The 22,073-nt window shown below is 38.2% G+C and overlaps 2 protein-coding genes across 2 annotated transcripts; one reads left to right on the forward strand and one right to left on the reverse strand.

Moving 5' to 3' along the window:
• The first annotated feature begins 5,521 nt into the window (after positions 1-5,521).
• Positions 5,522-7,730, forward strand: LOC143886233 (putative 6-phosphogluconolactonase 4, chloroplastic). Its single transcript, XM_077390183.1, has 3 exons — positions 5,522-5,938; positions 6,009-6,144; positions 6,959-7,730. The coding sequence occupies exons 1-3, from the start codon at positions 5,580-5,582 to the stop codon at positions 7,424-7,426; spliced, it is 963 nt and encodes a 320-aa protein (XP_077246298.1). The 5' UTR covers positions 5,522-5,579; the 3' UTR covers positions 7,427-7,730.
• Positions 7,731-12,197: 4,467 nt separating this feature from the next.
• On the reverse strand, positions 12,198-17,367 carry LOC143876496 (cytochrome b5-like). Its single transcript, XM_077378202.1, has 4 exons — positions 17,305-17,367; positions 17,124-17,212; positions 12,952-13,018; positions 12,198-12,732 (listed from the first exon to the last, which is right to left on the reverse strand). Exons 2-4 carry the CDS (start codon positions 17,208-17,210, stop codon positions 12,482-12,484), a joined length of 405 nt encoding a protein of 134 aa, XP_077234317.1. The 5' UTR covers positions 17,211-17,212; positions 17,305-17,367; the 3' UTR covers positions 12,198-12,481.
• Between the last annotated feature and the right edge of the window lie 4,706 nt (positions 17,368-22,073).

Here is a 22,073-nt window from a genome sequence, read left to right on the forward strand (position 1 = left end):
TTTACTTTGTATGCTTAATAGTTGCATAATTCTTAGTGCACATGTTGATGGGATTTTACAGAGATGAAATAGATGAAATGCACAACAAAATGAGAAAATGAGAGAAAAAAGAGGAATGGGTTGTGATTTCTTCAAATGAGAAAGACAAAGCATGGTTAAATCCCAGTTAGAAATGAAAGACCTGGGTGAAGCCTCATTTGTCTTAGGTATTAAAATAACTAGGGATAAAAAAGTCCAAACTTCTTAGCTTGTTATAAGAAAGATACTTACAAAAAGTGCTAAAGAAGTCTAGAATGGCTTGTCAAACTTTGGATCCCCTAGCGAAGGTTATTTGCCCATTCGTTACTCTTTGGATCCCAACGAAGGTCATTTGTCCAGTCATTATTTCTTACCGATCAAAGGCTAACTTGCCAAATGCATTGTGCTTTTCCGATCGTAATATGATCCTCCATATAAATTTAACCTACAATGAGGGTTATATCTACCCTTCCATTATGAGATTTGCCTTACAACGAAAGTTATTTGTACAATCATTGCTGATTTTCAATCGAAGGCTAACTACACCAAGATCGTGCATCACCTATATATGACTGCTCATGATGTAACCAAACATGCTAGATCGGTAGCAAAAGGATTCACACAAAGAGAGGAATAGATTATGAGGAGACATATTCACTAGTAGTCAAATTTACATCCATTAGGATCATTATGTCAATGGTATCACATCTTGATTTGAGCTATGCCAAATGGATGTTAAAACGGCATTCATAAATGAATAACTCAATGAAAAAACATGGCCTTTCGGCCATAACGACCTTTCACAATGGCCGATTGTCACACCCCTTTCTCACACGGTTTTACTCTAACGGTCACAAATTGTTCATGTGATTACATATTAGCATTATATACACATGCATGGAAATGAATATATTAAGCATTTTAGTGTTGAATGAATATTTGCATATGTTTCAACATGATTAGTTCATTATCTTGTTATTATGATTGAGTGCATGGGATACCGTAGAGAAAACCTAGTTGATGGGGATTAGTTTCTGCGTGTTTGAACAAGTTGGGAGATGATATTTTCACCCCCTCTGCAGTACGCATTCGCCCCCTTATATCATGAACAGGGGATAACTTTAACGATTTTTGACGTCAAATCACGTTAAAAGGGGGAAGAATTCATACTTCGCGCGCGCGCGGGGGAGGGGGGAATATCATCGCCCTTATATTCTTATTACTAATGAAAAATGATGTAGGTGGGCGGTATCTGAACGAAGAGGAGTTGTTGAGAATGGTAAATTGGAGGTTCTCGCCATTTAAGGTTTTATAGAATAGTAATGGAAGGAATTTAAAGCGACCTCTAATTTTAAGACTGTACAATTTCGGCATTTTGATACCTTAGGCCCTGTTTGGATTGAAGGAGTTTTATGGAAAAGTTCAAACAAGAAAAATATTTTTGAAAGTTCCAACTTGTTTTACCCCTTGAAAAAGATGACCTGAACATCCCTTTTCAAGGGCTTTCAATTTAAGATGACATCTCGATCTTTAAATTAACTATAATCATATCATTCAGCTCTACATCGTAGAAATAAAAAATTCCCAAGAAAAAAATTTCCTTCAAAAATGATTTTCTTGGATTGTAGAATTTTTTTTTGAAAAGTTTGGAAAGGAAATTTTTTTCTAAAAATTCCTACTTTATGACACACCCAAAAAGATTACAATGTACATTGATTGAAACTGGTTGGTAGAAGAGGTGTAAGAATTTGCGTAGTTCAATTGATTTTCACTCTTTAATCAATATGCTTTAGCCACACTCCTTTTTTATATAAAAAAAATGATACGGAAACACACTTGTTTTAGCATTGTCCCAAACATTATCAAAATAGAGACAAGCTTATCATTTTATCAAAAGAAGATAGTAGTATCTCGAACCTGAAAAACAGGTTATTAATAGAGAAAAGTACGGAATGCAGGTTCATGTTTGGAGGAATTACGGATTTCTGCACCTTTTAAAACAAGAATGAAACACGGGCTATTCTTCAAAATCGGATGGGAAAAAGACCCTGATACCTTTCTGACATCAGCAGAAATCTCATTTTTCATTACTGCCTATTAAATTGGCGCGCTTCACAAGGCTTCTTTTGGTCAGTGTAAATGTGTATTTGAACCGATAGAACCTTGGGTTCTTTTTCGATCTTAGCCTTCGGAAATAACTAGAGACAGATGGATGCTTGACACATGTTGAAAAACTTTTTAGAACGCTGACGCCTCTATACACAACCGGTTTGGTTTGGATTTGAAAATTTTCTTTGAACCTAGAGTTCTTTGGGTTCTTTTAAATCTTGGCCGTCGCCAATATGCATAGACGGTCGGATCCACGATACGTGGACATAAATATGGAACGGTGGCTGTCTTTTAATAATACCTCCTCTCTGTATGAGATTCCTCCGGCGAACACTCTATTTCCGCTTACACCCTATTTCCGGCGGCGTACTCCTTGATATTCCGGCGGCGTACTCGATACGTTTGGAACACATGTTTGAACCCAGAAAATTCGGCAGCGTACTCGGTATTTCAGGGGCATACTCTATAATCTGGGGGCGTACTCGATACGTTTAGAACACATGTTTGAGCCTAGAAAATCCAGCAGCGTACTTGATATCCCGGCGGCGTATTCTAGAATCGAGCGGCGTACTTGATATCTTTAAACAGTGGATGTTCCTTGAATCTGGCGGCGTACTTTATATTCCGGCTGCGTACTCTAGAATCTGGCAGCGTGATTAGCCAAAAGAGACGTGAGAAATAATAAAATATTAATAATGTCGCCATTCTAAGCCAAAAGAGACATGAGAAATAATAAAATATTTAATAACGTCGTCGTTCTCAATCAAAAGATATGTGTAAAACATAATCTGGAGGATGTGGGTGCGCCACGTAGCACCCTTCCTCAAAAAATGTAAAACTCTCTCTATATGGTGATATATTTGGATTGCAGAAAAAATCTCACCATATCCCACGTTTTTAGCAAAATTGTTTCTATTACTCAATATCCCAAATATTGTGTCTATTTATTGGAGAAAAAATCTCCACTATGTCTCATGATTTTAGCAAAATTGTTTTTATCTCTCAATATCCTACTTGTATTAGCAAAATTTTAGCGAATTAGTTATATTTTGCCCGCATCGCACGGGTTGTCCACTAGTATTCAACAACGTAGCCGTTTTCGCCCAAAAGATAAGTGAGAAATACTAAAATATTACTTTAAAGATAATGTCAGAAAGGTATTGGGGTCTTTTTACCACCCATTTTTGAAGAGTCACATGTGTTTGATGCTAGTTTTAAAATGTGCCCTCCGTAATTCCTCGAAACATGAGCCCACATTCCGTACTTTTCTCTTATTAATATGGTGTTGTTTGGTTGAAATGGCAAGTATATATGAGAACCACATGTTCAATGATCCAAACCTTTCACTTGTTCGTTCCCACAGTTGATAGGATATGCCCTCCCCAAAAATATGACCCTTAAACATGTCGCTTGTGAATTGGTGATCGATCATGTTGGATTTGTGAGAGGAACCCTAAACAAGCTCTTGATGGATCAATGGCCAGGATCATCTGATCAAGGTATTCTCAATGACCTCTGATGACATAAAGAAGTGGGGCCCAATAAACGTCTTTTAGCTAGGAGGTAGCGCAACAGTATATAACTATTTTTAGCTTTTTTTTTCAAACTTTATTGAAAGTGAGAAATGAAGTTTCTTACTAATCTCGTCCTATCAAAGGGTGAGAAGTGCCCAAATGAAGGTGAATTTCATCATTAGTTATTTGTGTGATGCAGCCCTTTAGATGAATGGCTCAGATCACGCCGATTTCTTTTGGGGTCGAAGCCTCAAAGAAGTGGGCTTGAACATAGCTTTTTGGAAGACATGCCTGTGAGAGGGAGCTTCCTAACAGCCATCAAACCCATTTAATAACCATTTGAATGGGGGCACAACCTGTTTACGGTGTGGCCCATCACTTGGATGGTTATGATCATGCTATGGTGTAAGCCCTTATAGTCCCGTATTTTCCAAAAAGTATTGTACCGACCACATCATAGGATGATCCAAACCGTCCATGTGATGTAACACACCGTAAATAGGTTGTTCCCAAAAAAATCATTTCCACATTTAGACCGAAGGGTTAGGATCATCCTCTGGAAATGACTATTTTGGGAACAACCTATTTACGTTGTGTTACATCAGATGGACGGTTTGGATCATCCTATGATGTGGTCGGTACAGTACTTTTTGGAAAATACGTAGGGCTGGCAATTCCACCCGTGAAAGTGGGGATCCGCCCCTTCCCGCTTGGGGAGGGGATTCCCCAATTTGAGCGGGGACTGGGATGGAGACGGGGGTTTAAAAAATTCCCCGGTGCAGGGGATGCAGTTGGCCCCCCAAGCCCCGACCCCATTAATCAATGCCATTTATTTTAGTATTTTTTAAGTGTGTTTTTTCTAATTTTTGGTGAGAACTTTCTTCGAATATAATATTAAACATTTCATTTTCACATTTGCATTTCTTTCTTGCAAGTGATTTTGGAACTACCATATTTTGATAATTGCACAAACAAAATTTGTCTGATTAAAAATTAAAACTTAATAAACAACTAGACAAGATGAGTTAGGGGAAGATATCAAAACATGGGAGTGCCAACATCATCTTAGGGCATTTTAGCTTGGTCACTTGCTGAATATAGGGCATTGCATTATATTCTGGACTTTTTTATTATATTGGAAATTCTCCTTTTGTATCAATGATGTTCATGCATCTCATGGTTATGTTTTCATTTAAATTTTATTTGTTGGATTAGGGAGAGAAACATCCATAGATTAGTAACACTCGGCACCAATGTCTAAGGGAAGTAATATATCCACCTCTTTTGATTAGGGACACCTAGCAGTAGTGTATCAATGACTAGAGAGAGGCTGATGTTGGGGCGGCGAAGGGGATGGGGATTAGATATTGTTAAAGTATAAAAAATAAACTACGCCTTTCTCCAACAGCTTAAGCTTTTGGAGAAGTTGGTAAGTTAACATGGTATCAAAGCCAAAGGTCTCGAGTTCAAACCTTCCAGATAGCAAAAATCCACATGCGATGGTCAGCCCAAAACGAGACCACATGTGCCACGTGTTTGCTAAGCAGGCCACATGTGCGGGGGAGTGTTAAAGTATAAAAGATAAACAACGCCTTTAAGCTTTTGGAGAAGTTGGTAAGTTAACAGATATTCCCCGCGGGAGTGTGGAGGGGGGAATTCCTGCAGCAGAGGAAGGGGTTGGGACCCCAACATCCGGCCCTGCCCCGTTGCCAGCCCTAAAAATACGAGACTATATAAGGGCTTACACCATATAAAATCTCTTAAAAAAACATGGCAATAATTCGACGGCAGTTGGGACAACCCTGACGGCAGCGCGTTGTCATGTACGTTTCCTTGAAAAGAGTCGCTACTAATCTCGGGTTTAACGCCGAGTTACCGTTTCGGTGCTTTAAAAGTTAAAACCACGCTTTAAACCCCAAAAACAAGAAGAGCAATAAAATGGAGTCTTTGACCTTCTCACCTTCATTTTCCTCCCCACTCCGATCCCTACATCGATACCTTCCTATCTCCTTTCCGTTGGTTCCCGCCAAAACCCACCACCATTTCTTAAAACCCAAAACCCTAGCCCTAACCCTAACCAAGTCAAATCTCAGAATCAGATTCCACTCTAAATCCCAATCCTCAATGGCGGATACTGCGATTACCTCAGGGAAAGGGAAATTGCTGGTTTTTGATGGAGATGAAGATTTGACAGTGTCTTTGGCTAAATACATTACCGATTTATCTGAGAAATTCGTCAGAGAAAGAGGCGCGTTTACCGTAGTTTTATCCGGTGGTTCTCTGGTTAAAGCCCTGAGGTATAATAAAAATAGGATTTTTCTTGGATTTTCGAATGTGGAATTTAGATTTTTTTTGTTGGAATATCAGGAAATTGGTGGAATCTCCTTATTTTGATTCAATCGAATGGGCGAAATGGCATGTTTTTTGGGCAGATGAGAGGGTTGTTCCCAAAGATCATGCAGATAGCAATTATAAGCTTGCCTATGATGGTTTTCTCTCCAAGGTAGAAAAAACCCTTTATGGTTTTAAATCCCATTCATTTTGTTTCAATTTATTTGATGATTATAGCTGAATTTTAACTTATTTATTATTTTTGAAAGCCCCATTGTTGGAAAATATACCTGCTTTGCCATGATTGTACTTAAAACTACTGGAGTTGTTTTATTGTGAGCATATTATCTTGTGATTCTTTTGAGGGTGTGGTCATGTTAGTATCTCCACTGGCTACTAAATTAATCATTGTAGCCACTTCCATGTCGTCTTGCAATGTTGTTTATTTAGAATTCAAGGAAGTCATTTTTGTTGACAGAAACTTAGGGACAATCTTGTATTTTTTTATTCGTGGATATAGAAATTAGCGGCTATATTGGACCAACAAAATTTAATCTTTTAGGGGAATAAAATGCTTGGTTCTTTTAGAACAACAGTAGATGCATCGCTCAGAATTACATTTGAAAATGTGACCTTAGAGCATGCTCTTATTGTTATTCTAGCTGGTGAACTTGATTTTAACGTGTTATTGGACTTAAAATTATATCATTTTTCCTTTCCCAGGAGTGACTCGGACAGCAGAGAAATATCTCATATTTTTTATATGAAAATTAAAATTCGCAGACCCATTTTAATTCTTTACAAGAATAAGTTATTTGGTTCTTTCTTTTAAATCATTATAGTTTCTTTCATGAAAGGATTGCATCTGAGATTGTTGTGTTACGCAATGTTTCTGTTTTTAGTTTCTTACTATAGCTGGTACACTGATTTTATGCAGTCCATGGACATCAAGATCTACAATTATTCATTTTACTATGGAATTGCAGGTCCCAATTCTTCCTGGTCATATTTACGCCATCAATGAGTCACTTTCTGCCGAGGGTGCTGCCGATGATTATGAGACCTGTATAAAGCAGTTGGTTAAGACGAAGGTGGTGGACTTTTCACCGACTAATGGGTTCCCTAAATTTGACCTCATACTGTTGGGGATGGGACCAGATGGTCACATAGCTTCCCTCTTCCCTGGCCATCCTCTCATCAAGGAGAATAAGCGATGGATTACCTTTATAAAGGACTCTCCAAAACCACCCCCTGAACGAATAACTTTTACTTTTCCTGTCATCAACTCTGCTGCAAATATCGCTATCGTGGCGACTGGAGCTGGTAAAGCTGATGCACTCCATAAAGCTTTAGGTACTGATCAAAGTTCCATTTCTCTGCCTATTCAAATGGTTTCAGCTGAAGATGGGGAAACAGCTTGGTTCACCGACAAAGAGGCAACTTCGAAACTTTAGGGTCAGACATGGCTATAATTGTGCAAGTTTGGGTGTTTTGGATACTAAATTATCTAAATAAGCGTGTTCTGTAATGGGTCTCTTAGTCAAATATTCTATGGGCATAGTAGTTGATTTTGTAATCTTTTTTTTTTTTTTTGAATGGTAGTTGGTTTTGTAATCTTATGTGAGCTAAAGCTGTGGCTAGGTAAAGTCATCATGTATCGGTGCTGGCATTGAAGAGGGATATCAGTGAATTGAAATTCCATATAGATATATTATGTGCTTTTCTTGAATACGAATAAAACTTAGTCGTCTCCATCAAGTAGCACTGTAACATATTATGCTTTCATTTTTTAAAGGTTAAGCTATTATGCTTTGTAGTTTATTGTTTTCTTTTTATGCCTCCTTTGAATGAAGTAGACTGTCTGCTTCCAAAGAAACATTTGATGTTGTGTACAATTGTGTCAATGTTGGTGCATTGGGGATAATTTTATTTATCATAGGATGTTTCAGACAGCTTTTGTTATTAGAATTCTATATCCTTGTATTTTTTACACCTTATTTACATGTTTATGTCTCTAATTATTTTTCCATTTGATGAAGTCTGTATGAGACAGTTTATGGTTAGTTAGCAATGCAAGCTATAATGCTGTTCAGTTTTGTTATTCTAGTTACTATTGTTTGTATGAATTTCATGTGAATAAGTATCCATCTTCTTCCAAAGAACCATTGGATTAGTGCTAGGGTGTTTTCCTTAAGTATCATGGATGGTTTTGTTACTAGAAATGTTTGGATTAAGATGGCTATGAGAAAGTAGTTGGAGAAATTTGATTCAGAGTTCCTGTACTCTTTCCTAGAAAGTAGGAACCATTATTTTGCGGCATTCAATTTGAATCTCTTCATTGATCAACTCCCCCTAGATTGAAGGGATTTGTTGCTGATTTTCCATGCAGGATTGCTTTCGTTGATATGTTTTTTGAGACAATTGTGTAAATGAAGTGAACTCAAAAACAAACAAAAAAGGACAATTGTGGAAGAGAATTGAAAAGCTCCAAAGAGACTTACTTCGGTAAGGGAAGGATGAAAAGAAGTGGATGGAGCACTTGGTCATATGAGAGACCAAATGTAGGCCAAAGTTGAAAGGGGGCCTTGAGCTTGGAAAAAACTTCCCAAGGAACAATGCCCTCTCTAGTCAAGTGGGTGTGGAGGTTGGGAGAGGAATGTGATGCTCTTTGGAGAAGAATCAAAATGGGAAAATACGGGGAGGGATGTGGTGGGTCAGTGAGGAAGAGGGATAGGTAGTATTAGAGGCTCAAGTGTGTGGAGGAGGTATGTATGAAGTTTTAAAGATGAGTTTTTATCCTTCACTAGGATTAGCGTGGGAAAGGTTTTGGGAGGATGTGTGGTTGAGTAATGATCCTTTTTGTCGTACTTATTTGAGCTTCTATAGCGTAGTTTGTGAGAATGGGTTAGAGTTGCAGATTGCTATAGGAGATTAGGGGGGATGGTGGTTTGGTGGTGGATTTGTCATCGTACGCCAAGTATTCGATGTTCGAGGAATCACTCCTCCTAGGTAGTCTTGAGAGTGTGTGTATGCTGGTGATAGAAGGCTTTGGGCATTGGGCCCTAAAGGTGAGTTCTTTGTTTGCTCTTTCTTTCGTTACCTGGTTAGTGGTCTCTAAGTCCAACCTTTGCATAAGTATTGACGAGTACCCCTCGCATGCTTCAAAGTTCTTGTTGGACGGCAGTCCATGAAAAAATTAATTCTCTTGAGTCTTGACATCCTTAAGAGAAAGCACTGCTTTGTGGTGAATAGGGTGCATTTTACAAAATGAACGAAGGGTCTAGCGACCATATTCCTATTCATTGCGGGGCAGCGAGAAATCTATGGAGCACAATCCTTGGGATCTCTTGGGATTCTTCCTAATCCCCCACTCCTCTTCCTCTTTATTCTATGTTTTGGAGGAGAGGAATTGTCACCATCTTGGCAACCATTTAGCGTATGACCCCTTTGCGGTGGCCTGGATCCTTTGGCTGGAGAGTATCCGGAGAATGCTTGAGGTTAAAAAGAAACATGTGGTACGGATCAATAGGGATATTAAAAGTTTAATCTTACTTTGGGCTAGATTGAGGAAGGAGTTTAGAGGTTCTTCTACCTAGCCATATGTCACAAGTGAAACGTTAAAACGGAAACAGGAAACACAAGGAAAAATAGAGGGGAAATGAGAAACGGAGAAATGATAGAAAATCGTATGAGAAATGCATTATTAACGTTTCAGAAACGACATATGAAGGACTAGGAAAACATGAAATATATGGTTTTGTAGATTTAAAATTTGTTAATTTCATGTTTCTATTTGGATATTTCTTATTTATTTTTTTATTACAATATATGCTACTATTTTCTTTTTAATATCAATTCCACAATTTTTTGGGTTTTTTTTTTTCTCGAAATGATTTTCACAAGTTTCACACGTGTTTCCCACACGTTTCAATATGTTTTCTATGAGTTTCTCACACGTTTCACACATGTTTCACATAAGCTTCTCATATTTCCCATGCATTTCAGAAACGTTTCCCCTATTTATTTATTTTCATCACGTTTCGGAAACATTTCCGAAATACGTTTTAGGGGAAACATGTTTCCCTCCTGCTCTTGGAGTTTCCAGCTACTATGGTTAGTACATAGCTGACTTTAGGTGTTGCTTCTGTAATGCAGGTATTGCAAGTATAGGACTTTAGGGGTTGCTTCTGTAATGCAAGTATTGCAAGTATAGGACTTTACCATACGTAATGGAGCTATCCATAGACTTCGAAATATCTTTGTTTTCATTACAATCAGGCTCTGAGTCATTTATTTTTCTAATTGCAAGTCAAAGAACACCCTCTGATCAAACTCTCCTTGGTCAACTCGGGAAGTCTTAGGAAGCACCAAATGGAACTGAAATGAGTTGGCTTTGTATACACCATAGCCACTAAATCTTATATCTCCTATTTTATTCAATAATCCGTCATGTTTACTAATGATCACTATGAAGCCTTGTTTTCAACTCTTGAATCAGTTGGACCTGGCTTTATTCTGGATATGTAGCTCCATACTGTCTAATTCTCCAAATCAATCAAGGAGCTTTCCAGTATTTTTCACTGTTGGGATGTGTTGGTGCATTTGAATGGTCTGATGCCATCACTCATTGTTTATTCTTCAGTAATCCGTGTAATGTGGGGGCTATGGATTCTGTTGTCAATATAGGTGACAAGTTGGCAACTGATTCTTGGGCACTTAGTCAGTATGAGTAAGGAAATGGTTGAGGATTTTATTCATCCATAGGCTTTGCAAATGGTCCTTTAAAGCAATGGTTGACAATTTTATTCATTAACCGTCCAATGTCCTATTGGGTCTGAAATTGTAAGAGGAATTAACTTTCTTCTCCCACAGCTATTCAGGAGTCTTGACCAAGTCATTGTGATTCTATTGAGATTCAACTATGATGCTGCAAATAGTTGTAAAAGAATTTGTGTACTTTCAAACTTGGAGGTCTTCTTGGCCATATTTTTTCTTATTGTTATTAGTCCGTGAGCTTTCTCTCTTTAAGCATTTAACATGGCTCTTTGACTGGACTTTGAAAATGGCTACTCACATGTTATTTATACCGAATGGAAACCCCAGTTGGCAGCAACTTGACCACTCCCTCTAAAACTCATCTACCCCCATTTCAAATAGCATACTCCACTGGGTTACAAATATCTAATTTATTCCGCGCAAAGCAGAACCCATCTGGGCTTTGGACTGAGTATAGATGGTATAGTGCGATCCACTGGCATTCCTTCAAAATTATTTGAACTTTGATTTAAATTGTAGAAATGATCTTAAATCCTACATCTATGATTTTACCTTCTTCTATTTAAAATCAAAGATCATACGAATGATTAGAATAATTCCGATGTGTTGGACAATCCACTGTTATCAAACGCTGTTTAAACTACATTTTTTGGGAGCATTTAATCCGCTGTTTAAAATGTTTAATAGCTAAAAATGTCTTCTTCTTCTTCTTTTTGAAGAAAACATTAAAAATGTATTTAAATAACTTCCTAAGAAATATTTTTCTGCATCCAAACCAGGCCTATAGGTGTGTTTAGGAGTGGAAGAGGAAAAGTGGTCATGCTTGTTTGGACTCGCAATCGGTTCTCAAAATTCAAAACAATTGGTAATTTTCGATCTTTCTCAAATTTTATGACCATTTTCAAGTGGGAAAATGGTGTAAACCTTTTGTTTCGCGCCCATTTTATGTCAAAAGAAATATCCTTTTATACAGATGATCACTGTTTACATCAATTCTAATGATAAACACTTAACACTTTTAACTTCTCTTTGCAAAACCCTAAATGATGCCCAGTAGATCATAAGACTAGGGTATCAAATTAGGATGGGGCGAACGGCAATAGGGTGGACCAGTGGGACCCGTTGTTTCAGCGGACTCGATCACATCCACATCACACAACTGGGGCCAGAAAGTGGCAGTTAGGAAAGATCCAACAGTGAGTCTTTTTCGTATTTTCCAATTATAAATATGGAGAAGTGGGACATGGCTTTGCAATACATTCCCAAGTTCTACTCTGAATAGTTCTGGGTACTGTTGCAAGCAACATAACAGAGCAGAGCTCCTTGCAGAATATAGAAGGCATTTTATAATACCAGCATCTCTATGCTGCCAATTAACAAATGAAGAAAACTACATCAATTTAGATGCAAGTCACTAAATTTTTTTTAGCAGTTCCCTTGCTACTATCATACCAACATATACCCAAATGCTTTATTTCCATCCAGATATCACAAGTATCACTGCCTTGAAACAAGAAACCCTGAAAGGGAATGTACTTTCAAAGACCACAAGCCAAACTAAAATTCTACTCAGGTAACTCAGCAGACACAACAACAATGTAAAGAAGTTCTGAAATATGGGGATTCATATTCTGGCATACGAGATATTTGAAACTATCAAGTCTATTGTTTCAGAAAACAGCCATGGACTGGTCTAAATGGGAAAGAAAAATAAAGTGCGCCCATAGGTTCATCTAGTCTGTTTTGGTCCAATGTCGATAGGTGAAAGCTAGACCCAAAATCAGAAGGGGTACAAGGAACTGTAAAATCTTTAACACGAAATTATTAGTATTATCAGGATTGTGAGGCACTGTGTGGGGAGGAATGTGGCTGCGTTTTGCGGGAATAGTTGAAGCGTCAATTTCGCCTATATAGTAGTTTGTCATCATTTCTCTAGCAGAAGTGCTATGGCCAATATCTTCGAAGTCATTTGTGGCATCTTTTCCTGAAAAAAATATCAGATGAATAATGGAATGTTCATAGATGTGGCATGTATCAATTGCTCAAATGACGATGGCTTTCACAAACTATAAAGAAGTTGATATGGAAGCCCGGATCAAGCTCTCTGTTTTTTTTTTTTTAAATGAAGCCTAGGTGAAGCAAAATGAAATGAAGGAGAATGCTAACAAACAGGTTTTCTGAAATCTTAGATTAAAATCTTTACCAGTTGCTGCTAGCAAAACCTCATCGCCTCCCGGATGTTCATCCATGAATGGGGTTACATCATACACCTAAGATTGTAATTCATTAAGTAAAAATCAATAATAGTTAAAGCTATAAGATGTTATAGACTACGATATACGTAACAATATTTGTTCAGAGACACCATGAGAGATTTGAGATTTGCTCAACATGGTTAACATATTGGCCAAACCCAAGCCAAGAACCCTAGTTAATTCCATATTCATTTATCAACATTGAGCATGTTAGTTCCACCAATGTATAGGGAAATCCAAGCAAAAAGAATTGGGACAATGATGTTGAAATGTTGGGACAATTTGATTGAACGATAGATTGTCGTGGATCATATACATTACGGGTCAAAGAGTTACTACGTGCCTCTTACCAAGCGGCGGGATTGTAATTATCCCTATTTTTTTAATATAAACTGTCTTTAGGGCTATTAAATCATATAATCAGATCATAGAACTTATTCAAAACAACCCATCCTGAGATACAATGCAGCCCAAGATAAGGCTTCATCCATGAAAACCTATCCTACAATCAAACAACCCCATTAAGAAGTAAGTGATTTTGAGAAGGATAAGGACACAGCTAGAATTCAAGAAGTGGACCATACTTATTGCGAGAAAAGAGAGATAATACGCACATGTTTTGCAAAATCAAGAGTTGGGGATCCTACGGAATATACGAACTTGGAAAACACTACATGTGAGAAATTTCAGGAAGCATCATTTGTTACCATTTTTTTTTGAATGGTAAAGCATTTCATTAAAAGATATCAAATGGACAACCAAGATGGTCCATACATAAATAAGAAATTCCGTGCTAAGTAAATTCATTCCGAATATATATAAAGAAAGAATCCAAGAACAAAAGAAAGAAAGAAGCTTGCGAGCGCATGGGAGGCTGAAGGAAACAGGTTGCCTCTATGACGGGACCAAGACATCATCCCACCATCAGGGTGACGAGGACGGCCTGAATAGCTCTTATAAGGAGGATAAGCATGGTTCTTTCTTTTTACCCTATCAGGTTTCCCCCCCTCCAAACATAAAAGCTCAAAGAAATAATAAGATAATAAAGAAGTTCAAACTCTCCCGAGGAAAAAAGTCAAAAACCTCCAATTGGGGCCTACCAACCATTGACCGAGTTAGCCTATCTGCATTACTATTAGCAGATCTTTTCACATGCTAGAAGAAAACGGGAAAGTCCACCCCACAATCCTGAATCTCATCTACCAAATGAGCAAATCTCCATGGGTGATAATGGCTCCCAAGCATCCACCTTATGACGTTTAGGGAGTCACCCTTCATCACCAAAGAAGCCAACATCCTCTCCTCTGTAAATCAAATGCCCTGAAAAACTGCCCTGAGCTCCGCCTCATTAGAATCAGTTATCCCTATAGTGCCAGAAAATGCCCACACCACTCATCTCTAACTCCTACCCCAGCTGCACCGGGTTTCCAAGGCTCGATCTATCAAAATTCAACTTAAATAGTTTGGAGGCGGGTGGAGTTCACGAGGGGTAAGGGATTTTCTTATCTCCTCACTAAGACATATCACTCCATCTCTGCAATAAATCAAAGTTGGAGATAAATCTAAAGCATGGAAGGGATTAAGACCAAAATCTTGATAGGGATTAAGACCTCAACTTAGTTTCAAATTCCCACACATGGGTATTTTCGTCATTTAATCTATCATAGTATGAATACCATTGTACTCTCATTTTCGAGTTACTTGAAATCATTCTTTCTCCTCGTACTCGAACCCAACTAGAGCCAGGATTAGAGCCGGATAGATTCCTTTCACCTTCTTCATGAAATTTTTCTAAAGGATTCATTTAGCCGACCCCAACTAGTTTGGGACAAAGGCTTTGTTGAGTTGAGTTGAAATCATTCTTTCCCCACATGTAGTTGTCTTAATCTCTTATCTCTCTTCCGCACTCCACATCTTTAGATCTGATTTTATATCGTATCAGAGCATTTGATGAATCAAAAGTGAATCTTAGGGTCAAGATCTACTATCCAAAGGAGGCATTTGATTCCAATCTCTTCTTTACTTGTCATCTCTTCATTCTATTCCTTCTACACTTCTTTTCATCCTCCGAAAATCTCCATTTTATCCCTTCTTATTCATCTTCAGAAACAGATTCATTTCATTTCATCTCTCTCTCTCTCTCTCTCTCTCTCTCTCTCTCTCTTTTGAAATGGCAAGATGATTTCATTAAAGAAGAAAGCCAACCAAGATGGACCACCCCCAAATTACAGAGGACAGAATAACAAAACAAAAACAAGAAAACACTCATGGAGGAAGGAAATCGAACCACTCCAACTTCACCCGACTAACCCCACCCCTAGCCAAATAGTCTGCCTCCCTATTTGTTGATCTCCGCACATGGTTGAAGACAATAGAAGACCCTGCAATTAAATCATCTATTTCATCAAAAAAATGAGAAAATCTCCAAGGAGGCTCTCCCAAACCTTTCAACCAACGAATCACGTTTAGAGAATCACCCTCCACAATAGTATGATCCATTTTTTTCTCCATCAATCCTTTTTATGCCTTGATATGCCGCTTTCACTTCGGCCTCATTGGCATCACATACTCCAAGGGGGCCAGAATAAGCCCATACAACAATACCATCAACATCCCGACACAAGGCACCAATCCCGACTGGTCCCGGATTTCCTAGACTCGAGCCATCAAAATTAACTTTGAACATTCCACAAGGCATCAAAATTAACTTTGAACATTCCACAAGGCGGAGCTTCCCATCTTTAAACAACATTAGGGCGATCCTCCCTACTAAAGCATACAACCCTCCAACCCTCCCAAAAGTCAAAAGCCGATACAAACCGAAATGCCGGAAGACTCCTCGCCCAAGATTTATTTCATTTCATATCTTTAAACCCCACTTCTCCTCTTCAATTCAAAAAACTTCTTTGTTTCGATTGTTCTAGCCTCCATCGTTCGATCAAAGCAGGTGATGAATTAAGAGTGAATATGATGTGATCCAATCATCATCTAAACGATTAGATTTAGTTTTTTATTGGAATATTAGACATGCGCTATTTTTTCTTTAGATAATATTTAATTTTATTTAGCCTAGATGTGGGGATGTCCACATCAGCCTATGGCCCACTTAACCTTTTATCCTCTTGGTTGAAACCCATGAACCCCCTATACCTATTTCCGTCCATTCTATTGAAGTATTGATTAGGCTAGGACCCACTGTTTAACCTGAAAATACCTCACACACACATATCCATGAACCCCACCAAAAGTAGACTCTTGTAAAAAATGTAAAAGAGAACCTCCGTTGAAGACTCTCTCTCTCTCTCCCCCCCCCCCCCCCCCCCCCTCGGCGCCCCCAAAAAAAAAAACCCTCGATTTCTCCACCCATCTTCAACTTCTCTCCTTCACACTCTCTTTCTTCCTTCGATCTCCTCCTCTCTCTGATTGAGTCCCTTGCTCTTATATTCCTATCTTTCTTTTTGTTTTGAATGTTATATTTCCTATATTTCTTTCCTCACATCTTTTCATCCCTTTCTCTCCTTACTTCACCTCTGTACTTTCATTCCTTGTTCTTTCTCTTTCTTTCTCCTCTCTTACATCCACATTAGCCTATGGCAATCGATTGGTGTTCGGTTTTGACACCAACAGTATCCAAAAGTATTCATGTTTTTTGGATTATTAGTTAATTACTCTTCTAAAGAATTACTTATAAATTATAATAAGAGATTGGTCAGTCAAATATTGGGAAAAAAAAACTCATGACTCTTGAACACATAGCTAGGTAATAAAAGAGAACAAGTACTTTTCATGAATATCTAAAAGTGTTGAAAACCACCAAAAGAAGATAAATATCATACTAATCTTATTTCCTGTACTCCATAACACCAACCCCTAGAACATTTTATTGGGCTCAAGAAATCATTACGAACTCTTACTTGAAGTGAAAGTTAAATCTTCTAATTCTCCTTTAGAAAATTTTCATGAAGAAGGTGAAAGGATCTACCCGGCTCAAATTGACTAAGTCTAATCCTGACACTAGCCGGGTTGGAGTTATTAATTTTAGGGACTTCTGAAATGCATTCCAGATCTTCAAATTTAAAAAGTAAAAACACAATTTCTTAGATTGGGATAGAGAAAGGACCTTTCCAGAGATAATAAGCCAGCAATCTTTGGTTTGGTTGTGCTTCGAAACCTCCTCAAATAAATGGGTTTTGGGATCCGAATCCATGTCTATTCAACACAAGCATCAGAACATACCAAGATCAAATTGAAATCAAAGAGAAAATTAGAATTAGCGAATAAAAGAAGAGAAAAATCGTTACCAGAATCTTCACTCGGCAGATACTCGTCTATAGCTGTTTCTTTGTATTTATTGCAAAATAATCGAAGCCAAGGGCTTTTATGTCCTTGGAAATATGAAAGTACTAAAATACCCTCATTTCGGTTGTAAACTTTGAATCCATTGTGTGGAATCTCACGAAAATGGCATCGAGATTGGAGTACAAAGAATGCAGACTTGATGGAAACTGAAAAACAACTTCAAGTTGCCGTAGGAGGGAAGAGGAATGCTATATTGAGGGGGCCCTTGCAAAAGTGAGGTGAAAGGGTACCCGAATTGGCTGAATGTCACCATGCATCCAATGGGGGCGCGCTTTCGGTTAAAGTATAAATGATTAAATAGCTACTCTAAAAGCTTAAGCTTTTCGAGTTATTGGTTGTTTCGTATGGTATGGAATCAGAATTCCTTGATATAAAAAACCCACATGTAATGGCCAACCCAAAGGTCACATGTGCCGCATGTAAGCCCACCCTAGAAAAACGAGGGGTCACACATGATGGGAGTGTTAAAGTATAAATGGTTAAATAACATCAACTCTAACCGCTTAAGCTTTTGGAGTAATGGGTTGTTTCACACTATCACCTCATTTTTGCAAGGGTACCCCGCCTCACTTTAGCTACCTTGGGAAGAGGAAACATTTAAAACCTATTTGGGGTTTTTGCAGACGAAGTCCTCTACTTTGCTTAATTTGCAATTCCTGTCTTCAAGTTTGACAATTTGGAAATAGACTTGTAAAGAATTTTGCAAACAGGTTAGTAGCATCAATATGTTACCAAAATACTCATGGTAGATCCTTTTTGACGTGCGAAAGACCAAAATATCCTTCTACGTGAAAAGATAAAAATTACATTATAAAAGACCAAAATACGTGATTTATATGATGGGTAGGGCCCACCAACTCAATTTAAACTCCATGCATCGGACGAGCCCCACCATTTTGCCTCGAAAGGGATAGGTCCCACAATCTCAACCCGAACCCATGTGTATGGTGGGGCCCACAATTTTACAAGCGCTGGCCATTTTCTACACCTATGGGCTATGGATAAGAAAGCTAGTACATGTGGAAATTATATTCCCACACCCTATTCAAAACAAGACTTAATCATTGAGTGTCATGGGTATTTCGGTCTTTTGTGTGGTAATTTTTTTTCTTTTCAAGTATAAGGGCATTTGGGTATTTTCAACCATGGGTCGAGTCAAAATAAAATAAAAATCTACCATGGGTATTTTCGTCAGAAATTGATGGCATGAATTGATTGGCAAAATTCACTCTGACGTGAAACGTGATGACTGTTTTGCAAATTGTCAAACTAGAAGAATCTTTTTGCAAATAAAGCAAAGCAGAAGACTTCTTTTGCAAAAACCCAACCTGCTTTAAAAAAAAAATGGGATAATTACATTTACACCCCCTCTAGTTTCCGACACATCCACTTCCAACTGCGTGGACTGTTCTCACACGCAAATGAATAAGACAGAGTTGCCTAAAAGTCAACTGCATGGCTGTTCTCACACGCAAAAGCCAGCTGTGGAATGGCTTTCCATGAAATTGCCTAGCAAATCCCATATTTTGCAGATGCCAAAATTTGGAGGGTGGTGATAAATTCGCCCCCCTTGTCTATCACAGTTTCGTCCCCTTTTATCGGTCTAAGCTAACAGACGATAAAACAGTCCTCGTCCTCTCTCTCTCTCTCTGTACCACATTTCCACCATTCTTGCCTTCTTGCTGATCCCGGCAATCAATCAAAGGTTAGTCCCACTATATAAACAGTAGATTTTATATGATGTGTGCCCATATAATTTCAAATTTACGGTAAGGTCCATGCCACAAGATGATCCAAACTGTCCATTTATTCGGCCACCCAGAAATCATTTCCCTCCATAGGATGATCTAAACCCCCTTAGATCGGACGGTTAGGATCTATAAAGGGACTGCACATTTTGGGGGCACAAACTATTTACATCGTAGCTGATCAAGTGGAGGGTTTGGATCATCCTATGGTGTGTGCCGTACCCTACGTTTTGAAAAACATGGGTTTATACAGCCACACATCATATAAAATCTCATATAACACATCATATAAAATTTCATATAAATAGATGTTTTTACATGATGTGAGCCGTATGGTCCAGTATTTATCAAAATGTACCGTACAGTTTACAGCATAGGATGATCCAAACCGTTCATTTGATAGGCCACAACATGTTGTGTTAGTGATTTTGGATTTTCAAAATCATGTATTTTGCATGTTTTAGTGTTTTGGAAAATATTTTATCAAAAGCGTTTGGAAAAAAGAAAATGTTTTCTTGGAAAGATTTGCTTTTACAAAAGGATGGAGAAGTGTAGTTGAAAAGATAGTCCCGTACCGGATGAGAGAAAGGAAAGAGAAGGGCTTATAAAGCACTGCACTTATCTAATACTTGTTGATTGCACATTGGATTGAACCCATGGTTGGACCCGCGAGACGGTACAACGCACCGTTCGCACACGCGAGCGCGCGACGTGGGCAATGGGCTATAGGGCGCATAGAGGCGCTTTTTTAGGCGCACTTTGCACTTCGGTTTACTCAAACCAACAGCCACCTCTAGGAAATGACACCGGGTGGTCTACAAAATGTGCAGAATTCAGTCATTTCATAACAGGAAAACGAATTGGCAATTCTGACAAACTTTACACTCTCTTCTACACTCCTATAAAATTCCCAAGTATTTCTACATACTGTTTTTCTTTTGTTTACTATTCTAGATATTGTTTTTCTGTAAGGCTTGAAATTTCGGAAGGGCATTTCGGGTTTGAATCTGCTAGTGCTACGCGTCATCAAACATTAGTAGGGCTTCCCTACTAGACTTCATTGTATCTTAGAGGCAATTCGCGGATCCCCTTTGCACACTACTAGTGGGGGCGAATCTTGTCTTAAGGAAAGTGATATCACGCCTTGAAGCAACAAGTTTTTGTTTTCTATCAAGTACCCTCAATTTTTTCCAACATGTTGCACATAGCATGATAGTAGCCCACCGATCTATAGAGGAACTGTAGATTATGGGAATCCTCTATAGATTGGATGGTCAGGATTATCCAATGGATATGATTTTGGAGGCACAACCTATTTAACTTGTGGCCCATAAATTGAACGGTTTGTATCATCGTATCGTGTAAGCCGTACTGCACATTTTTTAAAGGATCAATTACTGTTGCATGCTGGAGAGTTGAAAAAATGACGAGAAAATGTTGAGTTTTGAAAAAATACTATCAAATGCTACTTTATTAAAAAAGAACTTTTTAGGACGAAAATACCCCTAACCTTACTTTATCTTTATCTTTTTTGTTTTTACACTTTATCTTCTCCGGCGATAAAAGCCTTCTTCTCCGGCAAAACATCTTCATTTCTCCGGCATATGCTCATTTGTTTTGAGAGGTTAGAAGGAGTTATCTAGAGACGCCCCTTTCTCATTTTCTTTTTCTTCCTCCAAATATCCAAAATCTCATTATCTTTGTAAGTATTTCTCCTTTTCTAGTGGCTGTAGCCAAAATCAGTTGCCCAAAGAGCTTTCACTAGGCAAAAGGGTAGTGGAAGCCAAAATGGTACTCGAAGCAAAATGTAAGTTAGGCAAAAATGATAGTCGAAGCCAAAAAAATGCTAGTTGAATCCAAAAAAAAGTTACTCCAAGCCAAAAATGATAGTCGAAGCAAAAAAAAATGATAGTCGAAGCCAACAAATATTTCTCGAAGCTAAAATATATTAGTTAAAGACGAAAAAAGTTCCAAATGTTACTGGAATTTAAAAGTTTTAGTCGCAACCAAAAACATGTTAGTCGAAGCAAAAAAACCAGTTATTCGAAGCCTAAAAAACTTTAGTCGAAGCGAAAAACACAACGGCGAATGTTACAGGAAATACATTTTTCACTTCGACCAAGTAATTTTTGGCTTCGATCAAGTAAATTTTGGCTTCGAGTACCTGTTTTTGCGTTGAGAAGAAGATGGGGAGATCTCTGAAAAATAACTAATCATTTGATGTCCATTGGATAGCACGAAAATGATGAACATATGACTTTGCCATAGCATATCTTTTACAAGTTTAGAAGTTAAGAGAGGTAGTGGAGTTTTCCATTAGCCCATTAGCCACAGTAACACAATAAAAAATTATCAAATGGGGTTTCTCAACATGTCCATAATCCAATTTCTCCTTCTCATCTTCCCATTCTATTTTATTCCTCTGCTCACATGACGATATAAACACTGATAGATTGGTGCTCTTGGCTTTCACGAAAGGCATAGTTGTTGATCTTCAGAATCCCTCAGGACAAAGGAGCATCTGCTGCCAGAGAAATGAGATGTTTCGCCGGAGAAGAAAGCTTCTATCGCCGGAAAATCTCGTTGTTTCACGCAAAATGCGTTGGAGTAAAACCTAGAAATGAAAGAGTGTAAAACCTGCAAGTAAAAGAGTAAAATGGTAAAACCAAGAAGAGAAAGATTAAAGTAAGTTGAGGGGTATTTTCGTCCCTAGCAACATTTCTTTTAATAAAGTAGCATTTGTTAGTGTTTTTTCAAAACTCAACATTTTCTCGTCATTTTTTCAACTCTCCAGCATGCAAGTATGCAACAGTAATTGATCATTTTTTAAAATACTGGGCTTCACAGGTTTAGAGCTTAGTGCATATAAAAACTCAATAAATAGGGAGCAGGCCCCAGTCGGTATTCCGACGAGGTATAGTTAAGGGTCCATGATTTTTCGCCCCCTGTAGGATAATGCGCCC

Source organism: Tasmannia lanceolata, unplaced genomic scaffold (genome assembly GCF_043159265.1).
Source record: "Tasmannia lanceolata isolate RefF3 unplaced genomic scaffold, GAP_Taslan_0.1 ptg000002l, whole genome shotgun sequence".
NCBI classification, from domain to species: Eukaryota; Viridiplantae; Streptophyta; class Magnoliopsida; order Canellales; family Winteraceae; genus Tasmannia; species Tasmannia lanceolata.